At 38.1% G+C, this 21004-nt stretch overlaps 1 protein-coding gene across 1 annotated transcript in view; it reads left to right on the top strand.

Moving 5' to 3' along the window:
• TRAPPC8 (trafficking protein particle complex subunit 8) overlaps positions 1–21004 on the top strand; it is a 55502-nt gene that overhangs the window by 26430 nt on the left and 8068 nt on the right. Inside the window, exons 9-25 of the mRNA XM_081013154.1 lie at positions 3356–3506; positions 5580–5680; positions 6225–6330; positions 8072–8203; positions 8781–9005; positions 10361–10469; positions 11795–11989; positions 12167–12297; positions 13097–13171; positions 13682–13808; positions 15045–15202; positions 15718–16157; positions 17422–17569; positions 19129–19225; positions 19710–19778; positions 19871–19911; positions 20569–20754. Of these exons, the coding sequence (XP_080869280.1) occupies positions 3356–3506; positions 5580–5680; positions 6225–6330; positions 8072–8203; positions 8781–9005; positions 10361–10469; positions 11795–11989; positions 12167–12297; positions 13097–13171; positions 13682–13808; positions 15045–15202; positions 15718–16157; positions 17422–17569; positions 19129–19225; positions 19710–19778; positions 19871–19911; positions 20569–20754 (2491 nt within the window). The remainder of the gene's footprint in view (positions 1–3355; positions 3507–5579; positions 5681–6224; positions 6331–8071; positions 8204–8780; positions 9006–10360; positions 10470–11794; positions 11990–12166; positions 12298–13096; positions 13172–13681; positions 13809–15044; positions 15203–15717; positions 16158–17421; positions 17570–19128; positions 19226–19709; positions 19779–19870; positions 19912–20568; positions 20755–21004) is intronic.

A 21004-nucleotide genomic window follows, 5' to 3' on the forward strand; every position in this document is an offset into this window, starting at 1 on the left:
CCATCAGACAGGTGTCTTGACGGCTGTTAGAGTCCTCACTGGAGGGTGCTTGATCGAGCTCTTCATCCTTGTTGCCATTGTCAGTGACTGACTTGGCTCTCCATTTCAGAAAGCCTGGCCAGAGGCTTTCTCTTTAGGGTTGACTCTCCCCTTAGGACTCTGCAGAAGACAGCTGGGTATTTTTGAACTTGCCTATTGAATGAGAAGTCCTAGCTGCAGATAAATTGCCGACATGGCTTCTGGAAAGGTAAGTCCCGCCTCGCTAACCTTTTCAAGATCTTCAAAAGTGTCAGCAAGCATTTGGTAAGGATATTGCAACAGGCATGATATATTTGGGCATTTGAAAATCTCTGAGCAAAGGTTTGTGAGCACACAGCCATCATAGGATAAGAGAACAGATCTCTTACAGCAGAGTTGGGGAACCTCAGGGCCAAGGTACCCTTCTAGCCTCCTCTGTCTGGCCTTCAAAACTCAAGACTGCACGCCTAACTGGTCATTAATATTTTTGTCTAGCTGGAATATGGTGTGGAATTTTGATAATGCCTCTTGCTTCCCTGGGTGGAGGGTAGAGAGGAATGGATGAGGATGTGTACATTCATTGCTCCATTAAGTCCAGAGTCTAAGATTACCTAACCACCCCTGCTTCAAGATCGGGGATGGGTTATCTGTGGCCTTCCATATGTTCTTGGATCGCAACTCCCATCAGCCCCAGTCAGCATGGGATAGTCCAGCTACATCTGAAGGGGCCACAGATTCCACTTACCCTTGCTCTAGAAAATCTCAGAAGTGGTCTCCAATTTAGCTGACTGCTGGAACGTGGCTAGAGGCTTCATATTTATATCTCTATTACATCACAGTCTTGAGATCAGCAGCAAGCCTGCGGTGGAGAACTCTCTAGCTGCTTGGCCTGTATAAATAATGAGGATTTGCCAAACAGTTGGCTCACAAATTGGTTCTTCTCTCTTGTCTATTAAGGAAATTCAGCGCTCACTTAACAGACAGTTGCTTGGGGAGCAGGGAGCTCTCTCATTCCCGCTTTGCAGAGCTCAAAAGGTTTTTCTGTCAGAGGTGCCTCGCCAAAAGAGGGGCAGGTAGCACAATGCGCTGCAAATTAATGTCAAAGATTTCCCTGTGCGCTTCCCAGAGATGAGATTCTGTCAACTGCATCCTTTCTCTGCGTTCCTGGGTTGACCTGTAGCGTTCACACTGTTCCTCACTTGCCGCCGCCTCCTCCCTCTTTTTCATTTCTGCAGCATTCAAAACTTTACTTTATCCCATCTGGGGTTTTTCCTTCCCTTTCTAGAGAGGTTGAAAAACAGCTGCCTTTGGAAGTTATTGTTAGTATGCAAAGCTACTGCGTTGTACCTGCTGTGAACAACTATCCCGCTACAATCTGCGTCTCACCTGGAAGCGGGTCGGGAGATTCTTTGACTTAAATGGGGGAGAAAAGAGGTTTCTGAGAACAAAAGGAATTGCATTAGATACACAGAATGCAGTTCTGTTATCTTTTGACACAGTGACAGATTGCAGCCTGGCTTGTTTTTTGTTTTTGTTTTTTAAAAAACCAACCACAAGCCTGAAGTGACAATCATAAAATCAAAGAATCTGGAGAATGAGGGAGATGTTTATGATCTTTGGTGGTTGTCAAAGGCTGCATATGGAGATTTCTCTTGAAATGCAATTCTTATAATACTTTTGATTAGTGTTGCTCTCCAGAGCCACGGTCTCTGTCCCAAATGTCTATAGGACTTGATTTTTTAAGAATTTGTTTGTCCTCTGAGGTACAGTACTGCAATGGTCCCAGAGGGTGACAAATAATCTAGCTAGAGGGATATTGCCTTTCTTTTTCTCCTGTTAGGAGGACCACTTATGCAGCACCCAAAAAGAGGAAATGCACTGCCCAAAAGGAGGGCAAAAGATTTGCATAATATTTAAATGTGCTGATTCGCATAATATTTAAATGTGCTGATGTTGATCATTTGATCATTTCAATGGCTCTGTTGATCATTTCAATGGCTCTGTTGCTCTCCCTCCTTGAAGTTCTTTAGCTTTGGACCAGGACAGCCCTTTAAATTGAAACTTTCAAATAGAGGACTCTCCTCTGTAAAGTACAACACACGACCACCAACATCCATTCTTAGTCATTGATTCACACATTGGCTGTATTCAGACAATAATAGCTCTTCTTAGTAAGCTCAAATGTGTATAGACCTTCTGTTAGCACAGAACCATGTCCCTCTGAGATTAAACCAGAGAATAAACTTTACACTGAGATTAAACTAGGAAGTCTTCAGTAAACCATAGTTTCTCATTATATCTGAACCAACAAACTATGATTACTGGCTTGGAATATATCAGGGTATTAGACTTGCTTCAAACTGTAGTTTAAGATCCTGGCTTCTTTAGAAGCTGGTGACAACAGTTTCCAAGTTTGGATGTAACTATGCTTAATCAAAAATTCCATATTTAGATGCAGCACATCTAAGAAGAAAGGGGCTACATGCATTGACAGAAGGCCTGTGCACATCTTGGCTTATTAAACTGAGATATGATCCTTTGCATCAGGCAATTAAGTTTGTATCCTAATTTGTTCAAAGATTAAAAACTTGCATCCACCTTAGGCTTATAATTTTTGTTTTTAGTGGTGATGGTTGTGTGAAGATTGTCTTAAAAGGTATTGATTAACACTAGTAACACCAGTTAAATACGTGTTCTTAACTACCTCCATTGCATGCCTTCTAGATATAAAGCATAACACTTCTGCATTTTAATAAGTAGGTGTGGTTCATCTACATGCCCTGGGACTGCTGATTTAACAACTATTCATTTTTTAACTTGTACAACTATTGCAATTTAAAAAACAACAACAAAAGTTGACAAGAATCCTGCTATTTTAATCCACATTGGAAATCTGTATTGTATTTTTGAGCATGCCTATAAAAACTCCATCCTTCAGATTACTGTTGAAATTAAAGGTGATGTTTAACACTTTACAAAAATTACGCTATTTGCCTTTGGTCACTGAGTTGGGTCCAAAGTTTTTGCTCTGTGATTGGAAGGAGCTTCCTGTCACTGGAGGACTTCTTCCATGGAGTCCTCTCATTTTGTTCATGGGATGAATTCATCCGCATCCATGGAATCCATCCATCCATTCCATGTGTTTGGAAACAGCTGCTAGATACTAACTAGGGATGGTGGTCACTTTAGTGCCCTTCTTTTGAGCATTCAGAGGTTGGTAATTCGGGGAAGCACAACGTTGGAGTATCTGTACCTTGGTTTAAGTCTTGTGTTATTAAGAATGCGGTATGTTCTGTTTCCCTCAAATTTTATTTTTCATAATGTCTTACGTTTTTAGGTATCCTCCAGAAGCGCCAGAGCTTCAGATCAGGAAAATGGCAGATCTGTGTTTCTTGGTGCAACATTATGAACTGGCATACAATTGCTACCATACAGCAAAGAAAGACTTTTTAAATGATCAAGCAATGCTTTATGCAGCAGGAGCACTGGTTAGTTCATTAATATTGATTGTTTTGGAACGGTATACAATTCCTAAATATTATCCAGAAACTTTGAAAGTTGTTGTCACAAGCATAAAGGGATTATGCAGATTCCCAGAAGGGAGGTCTATCAGTCACTAATAGCCATGAGTGATATAGTGAACCTAGTAGGTAGAGCAAGAGGCTCTTAATCTCAGCGTTGTGGGTTCAGATTCCTGCATTGCAGGGGTGCGGATTAGATGACACTCGTGGCCCCTTCCTACTCTACAGTTTAATGATTCAAGCTGTATGCCTTTGAACACCAATTGTTACAGGCAAATGGTGGCAGGGGAATGTTTTCGCCTTCCATGTCCTGTTTTTGGGCAGGGAATCTTGTTGGCCACTGGTATAACTAAATGGACCTATTCAATCTTGTCTAGCAGGGATTCTCTACACTCATATGAAATCAATGCTCATATTTGCAGAAAGTCAAACATTTCAAAACTATTGCCAGCCAATTATAAGACCTAAATTTAATAGATCTATGACTTTTAATTTGTTAGTAATAGCTGATGTCAGAGTAAGGTAGTGCCTTGATTCAGTTATCTTGAAGACCAGAGACAGGTAGTACTTGATTCAATCCCAAGCCATTTTTTAAAATCTGGTGAGAACAGTGTTTATCACTTTTTTCAGGGGTGGGGCAAAGGGGAGTGAGGTTTGGAAAGAACTGGCAAATTAGAATTGGAGAGAATAGGGAGATTTATCTGACATACTGCCTTCCCACACAGAAACAAGATGATACTTCATATCCTATGTTTCTAATTCAAACAGGTTGGGTGGGTATGTGGATGATTTGTAGTGTTGGCATTTACCCACCTTTGGTCATGTTGCATACCATCTGTGTCATAGAATCATAGAACTGTAGAGTTGGAAGAGACCAGTAGGTTCATATAGTCCAAACCCCTGCACATGAAGCAATCTTTTGCCCAGTGTGGGGCGAAGAAGAAGAAGAAGAAGAAGAAGAAGAAGAAGAAGAAGAATTTATTGTACCCTGCCCTGCCCATCTGGCTGGGTTTCCCCAGCCACTCTGGGCAGCTTCCAACAAAATATTAAAATACAATAGTCTATTAAACATCAAAAGCTTCCCTAAACAGGGCTGCCTTAAGATGTCTTCTAAAAGTCTGGTAGTTGTTTTTCTCTTTGACATCTGGTGGGAAGGCGTTCCACAGGGCGGGTGCCACTACCAAGAAGGCCCTCTGCCTGGTTCCCTGTAACTTGGCTTCTCACAGCGAGGGAACCACCAGAAGGCCCTCGGCACTGGCCCTCAGTGTCTGGGCAGAACGATGGGGGTGGAGATGCTCCTTCAGGTATTCTAGGCCGAGGCCGTTTAGGGCTTTAAAGGTCAGCACCATCACTTTGAATTGTGCTCGGAAATGTAGTGGGAGCCAATATAGGTCTTTCAAGACCGGTATTATGTGGTCTTGGCAGCTGCTCCATAACCCTGAGATTAAGAGTCGCATGTTCTACCAACTGAGCTATTTAGTCCTTCTACGGTTTAGAGTATTTGATCTGCTAATGTGAAAGAGAAGCATATAACTGTAGCATGTGACCAGAGTTGGAGGAGGGGGTTGTTGGCATTTTAGATGGTGCAATTAAAATGAACAATCAGAGAAGGGAACCAGAATTTAGGAAGCAGGATGCAGATTTCATATGACCCCTTCCAAATTCCCCACGTTCTCTTCTATCTTGGTTACATGTGACTGTTACTAGCCCAGGTTAAATAAATCAAAACAAAAATGACTCAATTTTAATCAGTTTTTTCAAAGTGACTTTAAAGGTAATCTGAGCATCCTTGCTGAGTATCCATCATTATTTCCTTGTAGAATCATCTTGTAGGTTCTGAGGGTTTGAAGATTTGTGGGGTTTTTTGTGTGTGAACCATTTAAACTTTATACAAGCATATGTGAAAACACAAATCACCCTGCTGCAAAATGCTGTTGAATCATAATAGTGTGTGTATGTGAAATTTACTTAAATACAGTTTGTTTGTAATAAAAGCTTTGTAGCAAAAATAGTAGATAATGACGAATTGTTGTTTTATAGGAAATGGCAGCAGTATCTGCTTTTCTGCAGCCAGGAGCACCTAGACCGTATCCTGCCCATTACATGGATACTGCAATTCAAACATATAGGGATATTTGCAAGTAAGCTTGGCTATTTATTTTCAGTTCTTCCTGGTAGAAGATAGACTGTAGTCTTACTGAATATTGTTTTCATTCCTCAATGGGTAATTCATGATTATTCTGGGTAATACCAGTAATATAGGGTGCTGGTGTTGTAGTAGTTCAACTTTTGAATAAAATTGCTCTGGTTGACTAGGCACAGTCCAGCTGCAACAAAGTTACTTTTGGTCTACCAGAGGAAAATCCAAATACTCTAAAATTAATCATGTATTTAGTTCTACAAGAACTCACAAGTTTTATAATTAACTTATCAAAGAAGAAACCTGGTGAAATCCTGTGCAGATGCTCCATATAACTTATATATTGCAGTGCTAGTTAGTCCTTCTAGCCCTGAACACAAACAGTGAGACCACCTTTGGTAAAGGAAGGACCGTGGTAATTCTGTTTAATTAAAATGTGCCATTCATATACTAATCTGACATTCATATACTAATCTGTTAAGCGTCACTGATGAAACATGCATTATAAGATATATGTAACTGGGCTTAAATTTTATGTCTTTTAGGAACATGATGCTGGCAGAGAGATGTGTGCTGCTTAGTGCTGAAGTATTAAAAAGCCAAAGCAAATATTCCGAGGCAGCTGCTCTCCTGATACGTTTAACCAGTGAGGTAAAGAAGATTTCTATTAGCTGGCCTTGTGCTTTGAAATGAGACAGGCTTTCTTTTTCTAATAACTAAATTATAAAATAGAGCTTTCTAGATAGAAAGTTGTAATGGCCCTTGGGGAAAAAAGATTATCATGTCAGATGTTGATTCTAACTATTTGCATTCCATTGCATAAAACTATTCTGCTGCTTCTCCTCTGCACCTGTTAATTTATGGGAAACCCACAGAACTCTTGTTATGACCACAAAATAAGGAACCTTTGCCAGCCTGATGCCCTCAATATGTTTTGGACTTCCACTCTGAAACATCTGGGCAGCACCAGGTTGATGAAGGCTGGAATAAACTCTCATTTTAAACATTCTGCTAGCCTTTCTTGAAGGAAAGTTGACAGGAGGTTAAATGTATAGTTTGCAGTATGCTGCAATCTGTGGTTATGAAGCACACATGCTTTCTAGTAGGATAGTATAACTATTGAAGAAACTTTAAGCTACAGTTTTGCTCTTCACATTTTCTTGTGTCTCTTAGAATCACACTTTTAGATAGCAGCAGAGTAGTCTTAAAATGAAGTATAAAACTTCCAAGATGCAATATAAAGATCCCCCCCCCCCCCCGTCTAGTAGACATGAGATTAGAAAGACCAATAGTGAATAGAGTTATTTCGTGTTGGGGATCTGTTAAGATTGTGTGAGGCTACTTTGTATAGGTAACTGAATAAGGGGAATTATTCCTGTGTCATTTTAGAATTGCCCAGAAATTATTTTGAAACCATTTTGAGGTTATGTGAGATGTTTCAGTTTTAAATTAAAAAGGTAACATAGCTCCTGTTTAGTCTTTCAGAATTACAACTCAAAGTTAGCTTGTAATATTCCATACTTGTTCCATGTCTTTTTTGCTTTTTGTTTAATTGAAATATGTTAAAGCTTATATTCTTATTCTTTAATTTTTCTGTTGAAAAATGGCAGCAGAGCGCTTGGATGGGAATGGTGAGTGTTAGAAATGTCAGCCTGAGTAGCTGGAGGTTTAGGTAGTGCGTTAAATCTGTTTTTACTCATCTGTATGCCACTGTGTTTTGATATCTGGATATTGATTAAAATACCAGTGTAAGAGAATTTTTTCATGTTGATGATTGTGTGTGGTTCTGGATACTAACATGAACATCACAGCACTGTTGTGCTCATTGGAGAACAGTCCTCATTTGCTGAACTATTGGCAAATGAGACTTAGAAGGAACACTACATTTTTGCAACAAGCTCTGTGGAAGGAAGCTTCTTAAAACGTTTAAGCTTTGAATCATTTTTATATTGTTTCTACAAGCATTTTCCATAGGGTTTATTCAGCTCCTTTGTTTGAGGCATCACAAGTACTGAACCAAGGACAAAGGCCATAAAACTTCCTTTTTATACCAGCTCACTTTGATCTTTAAAAAGTCAAGCAGAACCAGTGAAATAGAAAATAGTTCACTTTTTGACATGCAGTACAGAAAACATGGTTTGTGATTACTTGAGAAATAAATCATCAAGATTACTGTTGTAGCTCTTTGTAGTGAAATTTGGATGCAACGTATTCAGTGTTGGCTAGTGAAGATTTATAGAATTGGCATATATTCACTGCATCAGTAATATTTGCATTGTTTCAGACTTCAGAGCCTTCTCTGGTAATAGGGAATTTATATTTAAGAATATGGACATCACTGTGCTTTCTGGGTAATTGTAACTTGTCTCTTATCACTCACTGTTTTTAATAGGATTCAGATCTGCGGAGTGCACTGTTGCTCGAGCAAGCTGCACATTGTTTTATAAATATGAAAAGTCCTATGGTTAGAAAATTTGCCTTTCATATGATACTGGCTGGCCATAGGTATAGTAAAGCAGGGCAGGTAAGTTTTCTGTGTTAGGAAATAAGTACATATTCTGTAATTTTCCAGTTCTCTTGATAGCGTTTTAGCACCTTTGAAATACTTTATCATTGTTAAATACTGCTTGAGTTGAGTGGAAAGTTTTATTCTACATCTTGAGAGGGGAAACTCAGAAATGAAATGTTTCCCATTCCATCTACTGAAGAGAACATAGGTAGTTGTATCTCAAGTGCTGGCTACCTTGACACAGGTGGGATTAGCACTCTGTACTGAATTACCAAGACCATTCTTATGCTAGATATTGGGGAACCCTTCAGAGCAGATAAGGAATGGTACAGGGGAAAGCTAAATTATTGGAAATTGCTTTCCTAGCCATTCTGCTGATGCAACCCTTACTATCAGTTTAGGGACACAGTTGGCTTGTGTTGACCTGCCCTTATTTTCCCCAGTATTCAGTAATCTCAGAAAGCTGTTTAAGGTAATGGCTTCTTATATTGACATAAAATACCCTTTTGAACTTTTTGGGTTTTTACTCTTTAGCTCTAAATATATCAGCAGGTGGAATTGTATTTACCGTGCTTCACTTTTTATCTTTCAGAAGAAGCATGCTTTACGATGTTACTGTCAAGCCATGCAAGTTTATAAAGGGAAAGGATGGTCACTTGCAGAAGATCATATAAATTTCACTATTGGTCGGCAGTCTTTTACACTTCGGCAGCTTGACAATGCCGTATCTGCCTTCAGGCATATTTTGATCAATGACAGCAAGCAAAGTGCTGCTCAGCAAGGGGCCTTCCTCCGAGAATATCTTTATGTTTATAGGGTAAGATGTCAGTTTTTAACCTCAGTGTTCTGCAAATTGTCTTTTAACTTTTCCCTGCTTGATCCTAAAATGTAAGTTAACCTTACCTAATGACGTACACAGAAATGCTATATTGAATGCTTACAGCTCATGTTACTTTATGTAGGGCCACGTCTGGCTAGCATCTCACTGATGCCTGTCAGCTAGCTTCTGCATTAAGCAGTTTGTTCCAAAAAAGATGGTCATTTAGTATGGACACAATATGATGTTCTAAATTCTATCCCACTACGCAAAACTTGTAAATTGCTATAAACGCTAGTCCTGGTTCAAAGCACTGCATGACTAATTTCATGTATCGAATGGGACTTTGGTGTGTCAAAGAGTTTCATGTATCGAATGGACTTTGGTGTGTCAAAGAGTTTCTTTTTTTTAGTAAACCTTTTCTTGAAACAGTGGAAATTTAAAATGATATTGTATGGGGAATGGCAGTACATGTGTCTGTTGGAATCTGCATGTGTGTGCACCTTATTTGCATCCCCTAAAACATGTTTATGTGAGAGGCAGACCTTTTGCAGGTATCAGTCATATGCTGCCCTGGAAATCTTTGTAAGCAGTTGAACCTCAGAAATAAACACCAACATAAAAGCTTCCTTTGAATCCCCAAGTAAAATATTTATTACAAAGAGATAATGAAGAGATTTTTAATTGCAAATTAATTAAGGTGGTATAGTTTATATATACAGTTGTGGGTACATTTAACCCAATTTCCTAACACATTCAAAATCCTAATCTAAAGATATAAGAGTACATATCCCATAAGATGAAATAAAAGTGGTGAAGAAGAACAATTTACTACAAGACTCCCAAGAAAATGGAGATTATGAGCGTTCCTTCAACTTGATAAATATGAGTGCATGATGAAGCCAAGGCATAAAGTCAGGGTCAGGAATGGCTAATACTAAACCAATTCAAAGTACATTAGTACATTCTGTTGCTTATGTAACCCATAATGTTGACTTCTTGTATATTCATGTTAAATGAAATATTAGCTGAAAATATGATAAAAGCATGCTGCTTTTAGCAGCTTTCTTTAAAATTATATTTAAAAAATTCCTCAGTAAAAGAAAGTAAATAGACAGTAAAGGGGATACATTGGAAGCTGTTGTTTGGATGGTACCACTGCAATTATAAAATGACGCACAGGTTCATAAATTATTGTTTAGTTATTTACACATTTTATACTGGAGGAATTTCAAGATATTATTTTTTGCACTCCCCTAAATGCTTCTTGCTTTCTTTAGTTTTGTATATTCCAATTCTCAATATCTAGTTTTACTTGCCAAAAGTTGACCAAGCTCTGCTTTTCTTTCTTGCAGAATGTAAGTCAGCTATCACCTGATGGGCCGTTACCACAACTTCCTTTACCTTATATTAATAGTTCTGCAACACGAGTGTTTTTTGGACATGACAGACGGCCATCAGAAGGTTAGCACAAAAAAGGGGATTTGTTCTTAAGCCATTTGAGTTCATTAGGATAGCATACCTTAACATAAGGTTGGATTTGTACATGCTACAGAATGAGATGGTAGACTAGCCTGTACCACTTCATACTACAGGTGGATATTTTATTGCTTTTGTATATACCTCTGCACCAGAAACTTCCTGCAAACAGTAAACTAGCACATCAGGGAGCAAAGTTGAAGCCCAGCCCTTTTCCTGTTGTGCTGGGGTTTTTTTTCTGTTTTCAGGAATTTTTATTTTTAAGTTTAGATGGGCATTAAAATACATTCTGAAATGCTGCAACCTACTCTACCAAATCAGCATCCTTCTTCCTCATTTTGTAAACTGCTTTGAGGTTTTTCCTACAATCAGGTGGTATATAAGTTTTATGAAATAAATAAATAATTCCTGTTGCATTTTCAGGCCTAATTCTGTGCTATTCAAATATATAGAAAGTGAATGATTTCAGCATTTTCCTTCCTCACCTAAATGCACTTTAATAGATTTAAGATTAATGGGAGTTCTTGCTAATGGACAGACTCAGAAAAAATGAGCTGCCTTTGGTTGCTGTGATTGGGATGCTTTCACATGTAAGCTGCTTTAACTGTGGTAGCACCAGACAATAAATAGTACCTGGGCATTTTTCCCTTTTGCTGCTAGTTTTTCCGCCGCGGTTCCTATGCTAATCATGCTCATTCTCCTAATGTGTTTGAACTATAAACAGTCAGTCCAAGAGTTAGAACAGTTCTTGCACTAAACACTACAGTCAGGAGTTGCAGTTGTCTTAAAGCTTGGCTCCATCTGTGTGTCCACACAGCCATGACCCACCCCAACCCCGTCCTGGTAAGCTTCAGCAACACTGATGTCAGGAGAGCAGTTTCCATCTCTGCTGCTTCACACCAGCTGCTACTGGATTTTAAACCTATTTTGAGCCTTCTATGTATGACTGTAGTTTAGAATTAGTTCATAAGTTAGAAAAAAAATATTAACGATTCTGTAGTCAAAAGTTTGGGCTGGCTAGTTCAATATGTGAACCTTGGTCCCCTCCCACTGGCTTGTTCATGTCCCTACCCACTTATTGTTCTGGATTTCAATCTCACTGTCTCCCCCAGTCCTTTGGAGTTCTTCTCCCAGCAACACATACCATCTCTTGAAAATGCATGTATGACACAGGCGTTTTAAGAAAATTGTATGGTCTTCCAATTGAAAGTTGATTCATCATTTGTAATAAAAACCAGAAAAAGTTTTTTGTTTGGTACTCTCTGGTGTACTGAAGTGATTGTGATTTTTTTATTATTATTCACAACTAGGCGAAAAACAGGCAGCAACACACATAAGCCTTGATCAAGAATATGACTCTGAATTCTCCTATCAATGGAAGGAACTTGAAGAGCAAGCTGTGGCTGCAGCTAACAAAGGCACAGCACTTTCTAATTTCCAGCCAACACAGTATTGTCTGAATAAGTATTCAGATAACTCTAGGTTTCCACTTGGTGTAGTAGAAGGTAATAAATTTGTACACATTTTTAAAAATGGCACATAAAACTAATATTATTTCAGCAAAGTTGCTTATGGAATAGGATTGCAATGATAAGCTTTTAAATTATGAATGCCTTGGTTTATTCTCACATCTTATAAGAATAACCTCCTTAAATACATACATTGACTTTTCTTTTTAATAGAGCCAATAACTGTGGAAGTAGCTTTTAGAAATCCATTGAAAGTTCCACTTCTGTTAACCGACTTATCACTGCTTTGGAAATTTCAACCAAAGGATTACAGTTCAAAGAATAATGGAGAAACAAAGGAAGTAGTAAGTGATTTAATCAAGTCCTCTAAGAAGACTTCGTACACTACTAGCAATATTTGTATCTTTCAAAATCTTTTTATTGAAAAGTAAATCAGTGCATGCTTTCATATGTTGATTTTCATTCTACTTAGTTTTTAATCCCCCAGAGATTTTTCACACCCTCCTCTTAGAGGACAAGGTTTAGAATCATGCATGGCCTCTGCTCTTGGTTTCTGCTCATGGAACTAAGAGTCCCACCTCATCAAAGGGAAATTTACCTTCTAATTATTAGAGAGAGAATGACTATGGTTGAAATTACTGAGACTGAGACTCCCCACCACCTTGCAGTGGAGAATGGAGGCTTCTACTTTATATTAGCTGTAGTTTATTGTGTCATCCAAATCCTATACCTTAGTGAAAACAAGCCAACATTATAAATTATGGTTTGAAGTTGGCTTGTTTCCACTAACGATACATAATATTAGTCATATGTTTGGCAACACAGGAAGCTTTGGTTAATCTAAAAAGAAAGCAAAAGTTTTCAAACATACGGCTACACCAGAGGAGGAAGCGGGGAGCACATAAGTACCCCAGAGAGCACCAGGCTCTTTCTCATAATGCAGAATTTGGCTTAACGTTGTGTCCAGTCAAACCCATTACATAGGATACCTGCCCCCCAGCTATACCTAGGTTTTTGTTTTTGTAAACTATGAAGCTTGAAATACATTAAAATATAATGTTCTTAGAACCACTATTGGGAACAGTTTGCTACTGAGAAATAATGGTGTGCTTAATTGAACATTTTTTTCATAATTTATTTTAGGAAACATCTGGAAAAGATATGATTGGAGCTGAAGTAATATCAGAGTTTTTGATGAACAGTGAAGAAACTAAAATGGTGGGTACTTAATTTTCTCCCCCCCCCCCAAAAGCAAATATTTTCCAGGTCCTCACAAAAGGAGTTAGACATAAAATGCTTTTAAACATTCCTTTTGTGAGGCACTTTGTGGGGGAGGGATTATTTTTCAGTTTTAAATAACTCACTAGAATTTAATACCTACTTTAATAGTGCTTACATTATTTAAGATGGTACTTGGCAGTAGAGAAGCATTGCAGTGGGGATGTTCTTTTCCATGTAAGGGGCATCTGGGCAGCCCTTTAACAATATCTGAACAAGTATTCTGTAGAATTGTAAAGACACAAGAAAAGCAATGGCAAATAGTTTGCCTATGCTACAACGTTGCATTTATTTTCTGAAACACTTCTGTAGAAATATGTAAATTGTATTAATCTTGCAGATGGCTTCTTAGAATGGTAAATGTAGATGCTTGCTTTTGTTTAACTAAAATGGCGTTTAAATGTAAAATAACTACACTAGCAACAACAAAAATTTAACATATCTCCACAGGCAAGACTAAAGCTCTTTCCCCATCAAACAGGGGAGCTACACATTCTGGGAGTCGTTTACAATCTTGGCACCATTCAGAGTACTTCAGTGCTAGATGGAGTAGACCCTTCTGTTGTACTGCAAACAGGTATGCCTGTTGTATTTTTATGTCTAACACAGGGTCTAGTAACACATGGAATGTGGTCCATAGGGCTGGTTCCTTCAGTTTTGCCCACTACTAATGGGATATAGGTATTTCAGTTCATGATTTGTTATCATGACTAGACCATAGTCTTAACACCAAATTTGATACTTCCCTAGGCCATATGAGGGTGATAAGCTAGAGTTCTGGTTCCCTTGTAATATCTAGACCATAGTGTGGGCTCATGCACTCCTGTGTACAAGATGTAGCTCAGAAGCATCCACTTCCATTTTCATCTAACTGTGCTTTATGGGCCATCCTGGAACTGGTTTTAGGATTACCACTGGTTTATTGAAACAATTAGAATTATTAATTGCAGTTTCAAATTGACTTGTTTTCAGTCTAGGTTTAGAAATAACAAATCACACTTATTTGGAAACTCAGCAAGTGCTTCTGATCTTTTCACTGATGAAACCGGTGCAGGAAAGGGGATGGTGGAATATACAATCCCAAGGATTGTGTGCATAGTGCTAAACTGGGATTTATGTGTTATTACCAACATGGCAATAAAATACTACCTGTAAATATATGTGTTGACATCATGAGGTGGCTCCACATGAAAGAGATTTTCTTACTGCTGCAGTGTTGCCTGTTGAACTCCCATATTACTTAGTGAAAGAAAAGGTTTTCCAAATTCCAACTTCACCTTTACCAGAAGTAACATGAAAAGGATGCAACCAAGAAAGTCACCAGAAAACAATGGCTCCATTGGATCTGGACTTGTACAAGCAGCAGGGTGCTGTGCAGTGAGATTATCCTGCCCCTTCTTCCAGCTGCCATAAAAAGCTGCTTCTGAGGACTGGCACAGGATGTTGTGTGGAGGTCTGTAATAAGGGGAAGGAGGTGTAAAAGCCTTGTTGTGTTAGCCACCACCTGCTTATACAAGATGGAATCCAAGCCAATCTGTTGAGCATGTCGTAAAGTTAGGTTTAACATTAAAACCTCATCATTTTAACAGCTAGGCACACATACCTTTTATGACAACAAAGTAATTTCATTATCTATATTTATTTTCATCATTAAACCTGTTTGGGGAGGGATGATGATGAAGATGGTTTCTTTCAGTGTCAAATTCACTTTTAACAATTGTAAGCTCAACTCAATGTGATCTTAAAAACCAGCTCAAATTTTTATCATCTGCTTACTTGTTGTTCCTCAATATCCTGTTGGTTTTCTTTTCAGGAAAATTTATCTCTAATGGAATGTCAGTACGGGGTCGACAAGATTTAGAAATACAGGGCCCTCGTTTGAATAGCACAAAAGAAGAGAAAACATCTATTAAATATGGACCTGATCGACGTTTAGATCCTATCATTACAGAGGAAATGCCTTTGCTAGAGGTACAGCTAATCATTGACAACATTGTCAAATATGTAACAGCTGCTTTGGAAATACATAGGTGTTTCTTCCAGTTTTTCCTTTATTACTCTGTATCAGATTAAACTTGTTAAGTTATAGTGCATAGAGTTGAAATTTGAAGCCCTGTTAAATTTAATTCAAGTGTAAAAGAGTGTAAAAGAATGTTAAAGTGGAAAAGAATGTAAACTGTAAAAGAGCATGATGCATCTTCTTCCCCAGACTTATTGCACTGAAATGTGTATTTTTTCTAAAGCTGGCTGATAACAGCTTTCTGAGAAAAAGAAAATCTATTTTGATTGCTTGTCACTTTCTAGGTGGTACTCTTCTCATGTTAATTTTAGTAAAGGTGAAAATGGAATTTGGAAAACCACCTTTATGTGGGCTTGATTCTGCAAAATTTATTTCTGCTGATAAATATGGACAAATAAGATAGTCCTACCATAATGAACTTTGTCAGTTTGTCAAAATGTGTTCCTATGTTTCTCTTCCAATGCAGGTCTTCTTTATAAATTTTCCTACAGGGCTGCTTTGTGGAGAAATCCGAAAGACATATGTAGAGTTTATGAATGTAGGCAAGTGTCCTCTGACTGGAGTGAAAGTTGTCTCTAAACGGCCAGAATTCTTTACCTTTGGTGGCAGTAGCGCTATTTTAACACCACTAAGCCCTTCAGCATCTGAACACTGTAGCGCTTACAAGACTGTTGTTAAGCATTCTACCTCCCTATATTCGCTGACGTCCTCGGCTGATTCTTCAGACTTTGGGGTTGGAACAGGATGTCAGCCAGAAGTGATAGATGTCCCCCTTCCTGATTCTGTACTGCTCCCCGGAGCTTCAGTACAGCTTCCCATGTGGTTACGTGGTCCAGATGAAGAAGGTGTCCATGAAATAAACTTCTTGTTTTACTATGAAAGTATTAGAAAACACTCAAAAATGTGGTAAGCTTAACTATCTTCCTTACTTCTGAGTTAAGTGGAGTTTTGTTGGGGTGGATCCAGACATGTCCTTCCACACACAGCAGGATGTGAGCCTGGAAGATCTTTCTGCAGCGTGTCCTATTAGCTTATAACAACAGTTTTATTATTGGCTGTAATGTTGAATCCCATTCAATTGGTTATATGCAGACACTTTTGCATGGGCAGAAACCTATATCCTTTTCATTCATTTAATGTGTAAAGCCAGTACTTCCTTTAAATTGCATGTCTGGGTAGGTTACAAAATTTTGGGGTAGTACAGATTCAATACTTAATTAAATTTGTACCATTTTTAATCAAATGACTGCTTATGGTCTTCAGATTCTGGATGAACCTGAGTATTATCATTGGGTTTAATTCTAAGCACGCAGATGAATGTACTACGTGGAAAACTGGATTTATTTATTATTTAAATTTTAATGCTGCTTTTCCATATACATATGCTTAAAGTGGCTCACAACAGAACAAAAATGAAAATCAATACAATGTTACAGTCGCAAATGACAAACCATTTCAAAACATAACATGGCAATCCACCAAATAACTGTTTGATTATATTAATCATTAACATTTTAAAGTTGTCATAAAGCATTAAAGTTGTCATAAATGTCATTAGCATTTTAAAGTTGTCATAAAGCAAACTCACAATGAAAACATAAAAATCTATATATTTTGAAATAAAAGAATTCTATGCACTTATACATTTGGACACCTCTTAAAACACCTCAGCTACCTTTGGCATGAGGCCATGGAGTAGGTTTTTTTCTATTTTTCGATACCAGTGGATACCATTTTGTCACAAAATGGCAGACTACACAGCAGTGTACCACATAGAAAAACAATATACCATAAAATAATATAAAATTCAGAATAAGGGTAAATCACAATGATCAACAGCACACACCGCTGGGATCACAGTTCAGGGAAGGCCTCTGTGATTTTTTTAACAAGTATTAAGCAAGCACCTGAAGCTAAACGGTTATTCCTTGCCTACTATTAGTAGGAAGGGAGTCCAGTAAGGCAGGTGGCATCAGATATGTGGAACTTTTTAGAGTGAAATGAAACTTGATGCAAAGCTCCTTTCAGTGGGTATATAGATGCATCAGAGCGAATTTCCCCTCATTTTTAATGCAAACCATCTTAATTGTTAGTGAACAACTTCCTGGTGCTGAAGTGCATGTGAGGGAAATCTAAAGGTGGTGAAATGTTACATATTTTCTCTTTCCAGTCACAGAGTATTGAGACATACTGCCGTTATTTGTACCAGTCGATCACTGACTGTACGAGCTACCGTATATCGAAGCAATGCTCTTGAGGATGAAAAAGGTGATGGCGACAATATGCTAGTGTTTGTGGATGTGGAAAATATCAATACCGTAAGTCTGCTTAGAACTCGGTCCAACAGTGATTGTATTTTTAAACTGAAGCTTGCTGTCCTCAAAGAAAATGTTGGGAGTGTGTAAAATATCCTTAGGTGGGATAAGAATGCACACACCCCTGCTTGAAGGCAGGGTCGTAGAACCTTTAAAGGAAGTTGTTGTTCCTTCCCCTGGAGCTTCAGTTTGCTCAGAGCACATTGCTTATCTTTGTCTTCTCTAACTTTGACTTTTTAATATATATTTATAGATCTGTGCATAGTCTCTTAAAACTAATTTTCAAAAACTAATTTTACTGGATTGAAAGTTCAGAACAGGCATAGGCAAACGCGACCCTCCAGATGTTTTGAGACTACAATTCCCATCATCCCTGACCACTGGTCCTGTTAGCTAGGGATGATGGGAATTGTAGTCCCAAACATCTGTAGGGCCGGAGTTTGCCTGCGCCTGGTTCAGAATAAAGTAATTTTAGTATCATTCCCTGTTCTATTGAACCTTTGGCGATGCAGATGTTTAACTTCTAACAGTATCTAGGGTAGGGTAAATTTAGAAATGTCACTTTGTAGCATTCAGCTTCATTATGCATAATTAAAATAATTGGCCTGTTCTGAACCTCTTCAGACATCATTTTCTCTCTAGGGGTCTAGCTTGGGAGAGATTGGAGTGTGCTTCTGCCAAATGGGCCTCCAGATCTGTACCTCACTTGGTTTGCTATGGAGGGAAGTGAATAACCAGATGTAAGAGATTCTGTGCCTTTGTTCCTCTGAGATTAAAATCTCTATACAGAGGGTTTAAACTTGCAGTGTTAAGAGAGATCTCCACATTCAAATGAATGCAGGATCTTCTGATTCAGTTGCTTTCTTTCATCCACAACGAAGGGAGTAGAGGAACAAGCTGACAACCTTAAGGCCCACTTCTAGACTCTCTCCAGGCATGAACCTGGCCAGGTGGAGATAATGTGATTAAGCAGGGCTTCGTTTATTTCGTTTTTTCAGTGGACAGATTAAAATAGGTGTGGAAAATGTGAATGATGAAATCTGGAAGATCTTCAGGTGCCACGACTCACACTCTCTCTTTTTATATGTAAACTTTACTTGAGTTACTAACTCTTGCAGTGTATTAAATTCTATTGAGCAAATGCAGCCAGAGTTGAATTAGGGACAATTAGGTATCCTTAAAGTATACACCGGCTTAAAGTGCTTCCTGACAGGGCCTTTTATGGCAAGCAGGCCATTGAGATTTGATTTTTCTGTGTGCATGTTTGGCATGTTAGATTGTGTACATACATGTTCCTCACCCCACAATCATAGATTGCTGTCCAGTACTAGTGGGCGAAATTTGATGGAATGTTTCTGGAGGTTTTTTTTTTGTCCCTACACTGTCCTTTTTCTGTTCTGGAAGCACCATTTTGTGAATTGTCCTGATCTAACCTTTTCAGAAAGATGCATGAATAAAAATACTAAATATTTTGAGTAATATCAAGTTATTGGAACATTTTCTAATGTATGACTTAAATAAATTTCCATCTCTTATCTCTCTTTTTGGTGCTTGCTTATTAGAGTGAAGCTGGTGTAAAAGAATTTCACATAGTACAAGTATCTAGTAACAGCAAGAACTGGAAATTACAGGAATCCATAAATCTGTCTGAAGACAAAGGTTTGTGAATTGCAGAAGTAGATATGGTAGTTCAAATTCTGTTTTGTATAAATGTTTAGGCTTGGAGCCTAAGAACTGCAAGTTCAGCTCATCAAATGGAACTTTCCTGCTTCCTTTTGACTGCAGCTCACTGCACCCCCAAAAACTGTTCCTGAGGGTCTGTAGGACATTATTTAATGTAGGGGTGGGAGGGAGGGAACAGTAGTTGTGCTTAGGAAGTGGTGGGAAAGTTCTGGGCCAGAAAAGGTCTGGACCAGAAATTGTAACATGTCACAAGTAAAAGATTTAGAAGCACAAGAAGAATTTTTGTTAAGTACTTGAAGAATAATAATAGTATTACCCTAAAACACACACAGAGAGACACACACACAAGTTTGTGATTATGCTGCTGTGTGTAAAATATGTGAGCTTAGCAGTTATGATGTTAAAGTGTAAACTTATATGACATGAGAAGCAATCCATATTTGGTCATTCCTTCTATCAGATATTAAGCTGGCTAACAGAGAGAAAGGAAAACTGTGCTTGAAAGCAGTAAGATGCAAGCATTCAGTAGGTAAGTATTTAGTTTTTTGGAGTATAATATTTCTATAATTAAATCTTCATTCATTTTTATGGGCTAACATTTTTCTCCCTTTTCATTTGTAGAAAATTATACATTTGCAGATATCGTTTTTGGAAGTGAACAGGTATACATGTCATTTTTTTAATGTGTTTATACAGTGGTGTAATATAACCACATCAGCAAAGCATTTATTCCAATAAATGATCTTGGGTGATGGAAAAGAAACCTTGCTAAATCTAAAACACAGAAAAGTCAATGGTCCAAGTACCCATGTACTGAATAATAAAAGTAAAAATAAAGTATTGATATGTTTTATGTAGTTACTCACAAAGCTCAGGAGCTCTAATGTGCCTAAAGGCATTTTAAAAACATGTGATAATTACTCAAGTACAATCACATTCTCTCTTCCACATTGTATATACAGTTTTAGACATAAGCAGAAGATGACCACAATCAATGTGCATGTCTAAATATTTCTTGGCCAGAGAACAACTCTGCTGAACTGAACTGCTTTTTAAAAGTGCAGTGTGCGAGTGCACAATTACAAACATACAGTAGTACCATTCGCCTTTTTAAATGAAATTATTGCAGTAAATCCCCAGACTGTTTTGGAACTGGAGGAACATGATGAACCATTTAGGGTTTCTGTGGAATTATAATTTGAGAGGCAACCTCTGAAGAATGCACATCACTCTTGGATTACAGTTTATAGTCTGTTTTTTAAACAAATATTTTACTGGCTATTTCTGAAGAACAACACCTCTGTTCCCTTTTTTCATAGATAATCAGTTCAACCAGTCCATGTGCGGATTTCTTTTTCCGAAGCTTATATTCTGACTTAAAAAGAACTCGATCACAGCAAAGTGTGCACACATCACAAGGAACTGCAAAACCATCTCCTGACAATGCTGTCAGACTAATACAGAAGTGCAGTGAGGTGGATTTGAACATCATTGTACTTTGGAAAGTATGTATAAAATATTTCCACAGATAAGCAAATCAGTACAACCTAAGCATACAAAACAGTAGAGATGCTGCTTAATGTTATTGACTGACACGGACCTAGGAGACCGGGGCCATTTTAAAACACTTCCTAAAGGATAGCATTATCAGCCCCTGGTGAATGTGTCTGGAGATGAAGTTCAACAATTTGGAGATGAAGTTCAACTGTTTCCACTAACCGCCCACTTAACTACATGTTTTTAAATATGTCATTT

The sequence above is a fragment of the Podarcis pityusensis genome, assembly GCF_964106645.2.
Source record: "Podarcis pityusensis genome assembly, chromosome: 7".
Classification (NCBI taxonomy): domain Eukaryota; kingdom Metazoa; phylum Chordata; class Lepidosauria; order Squamata; family Lacertidae; genus Podarcis; species Podarcis pityusensis.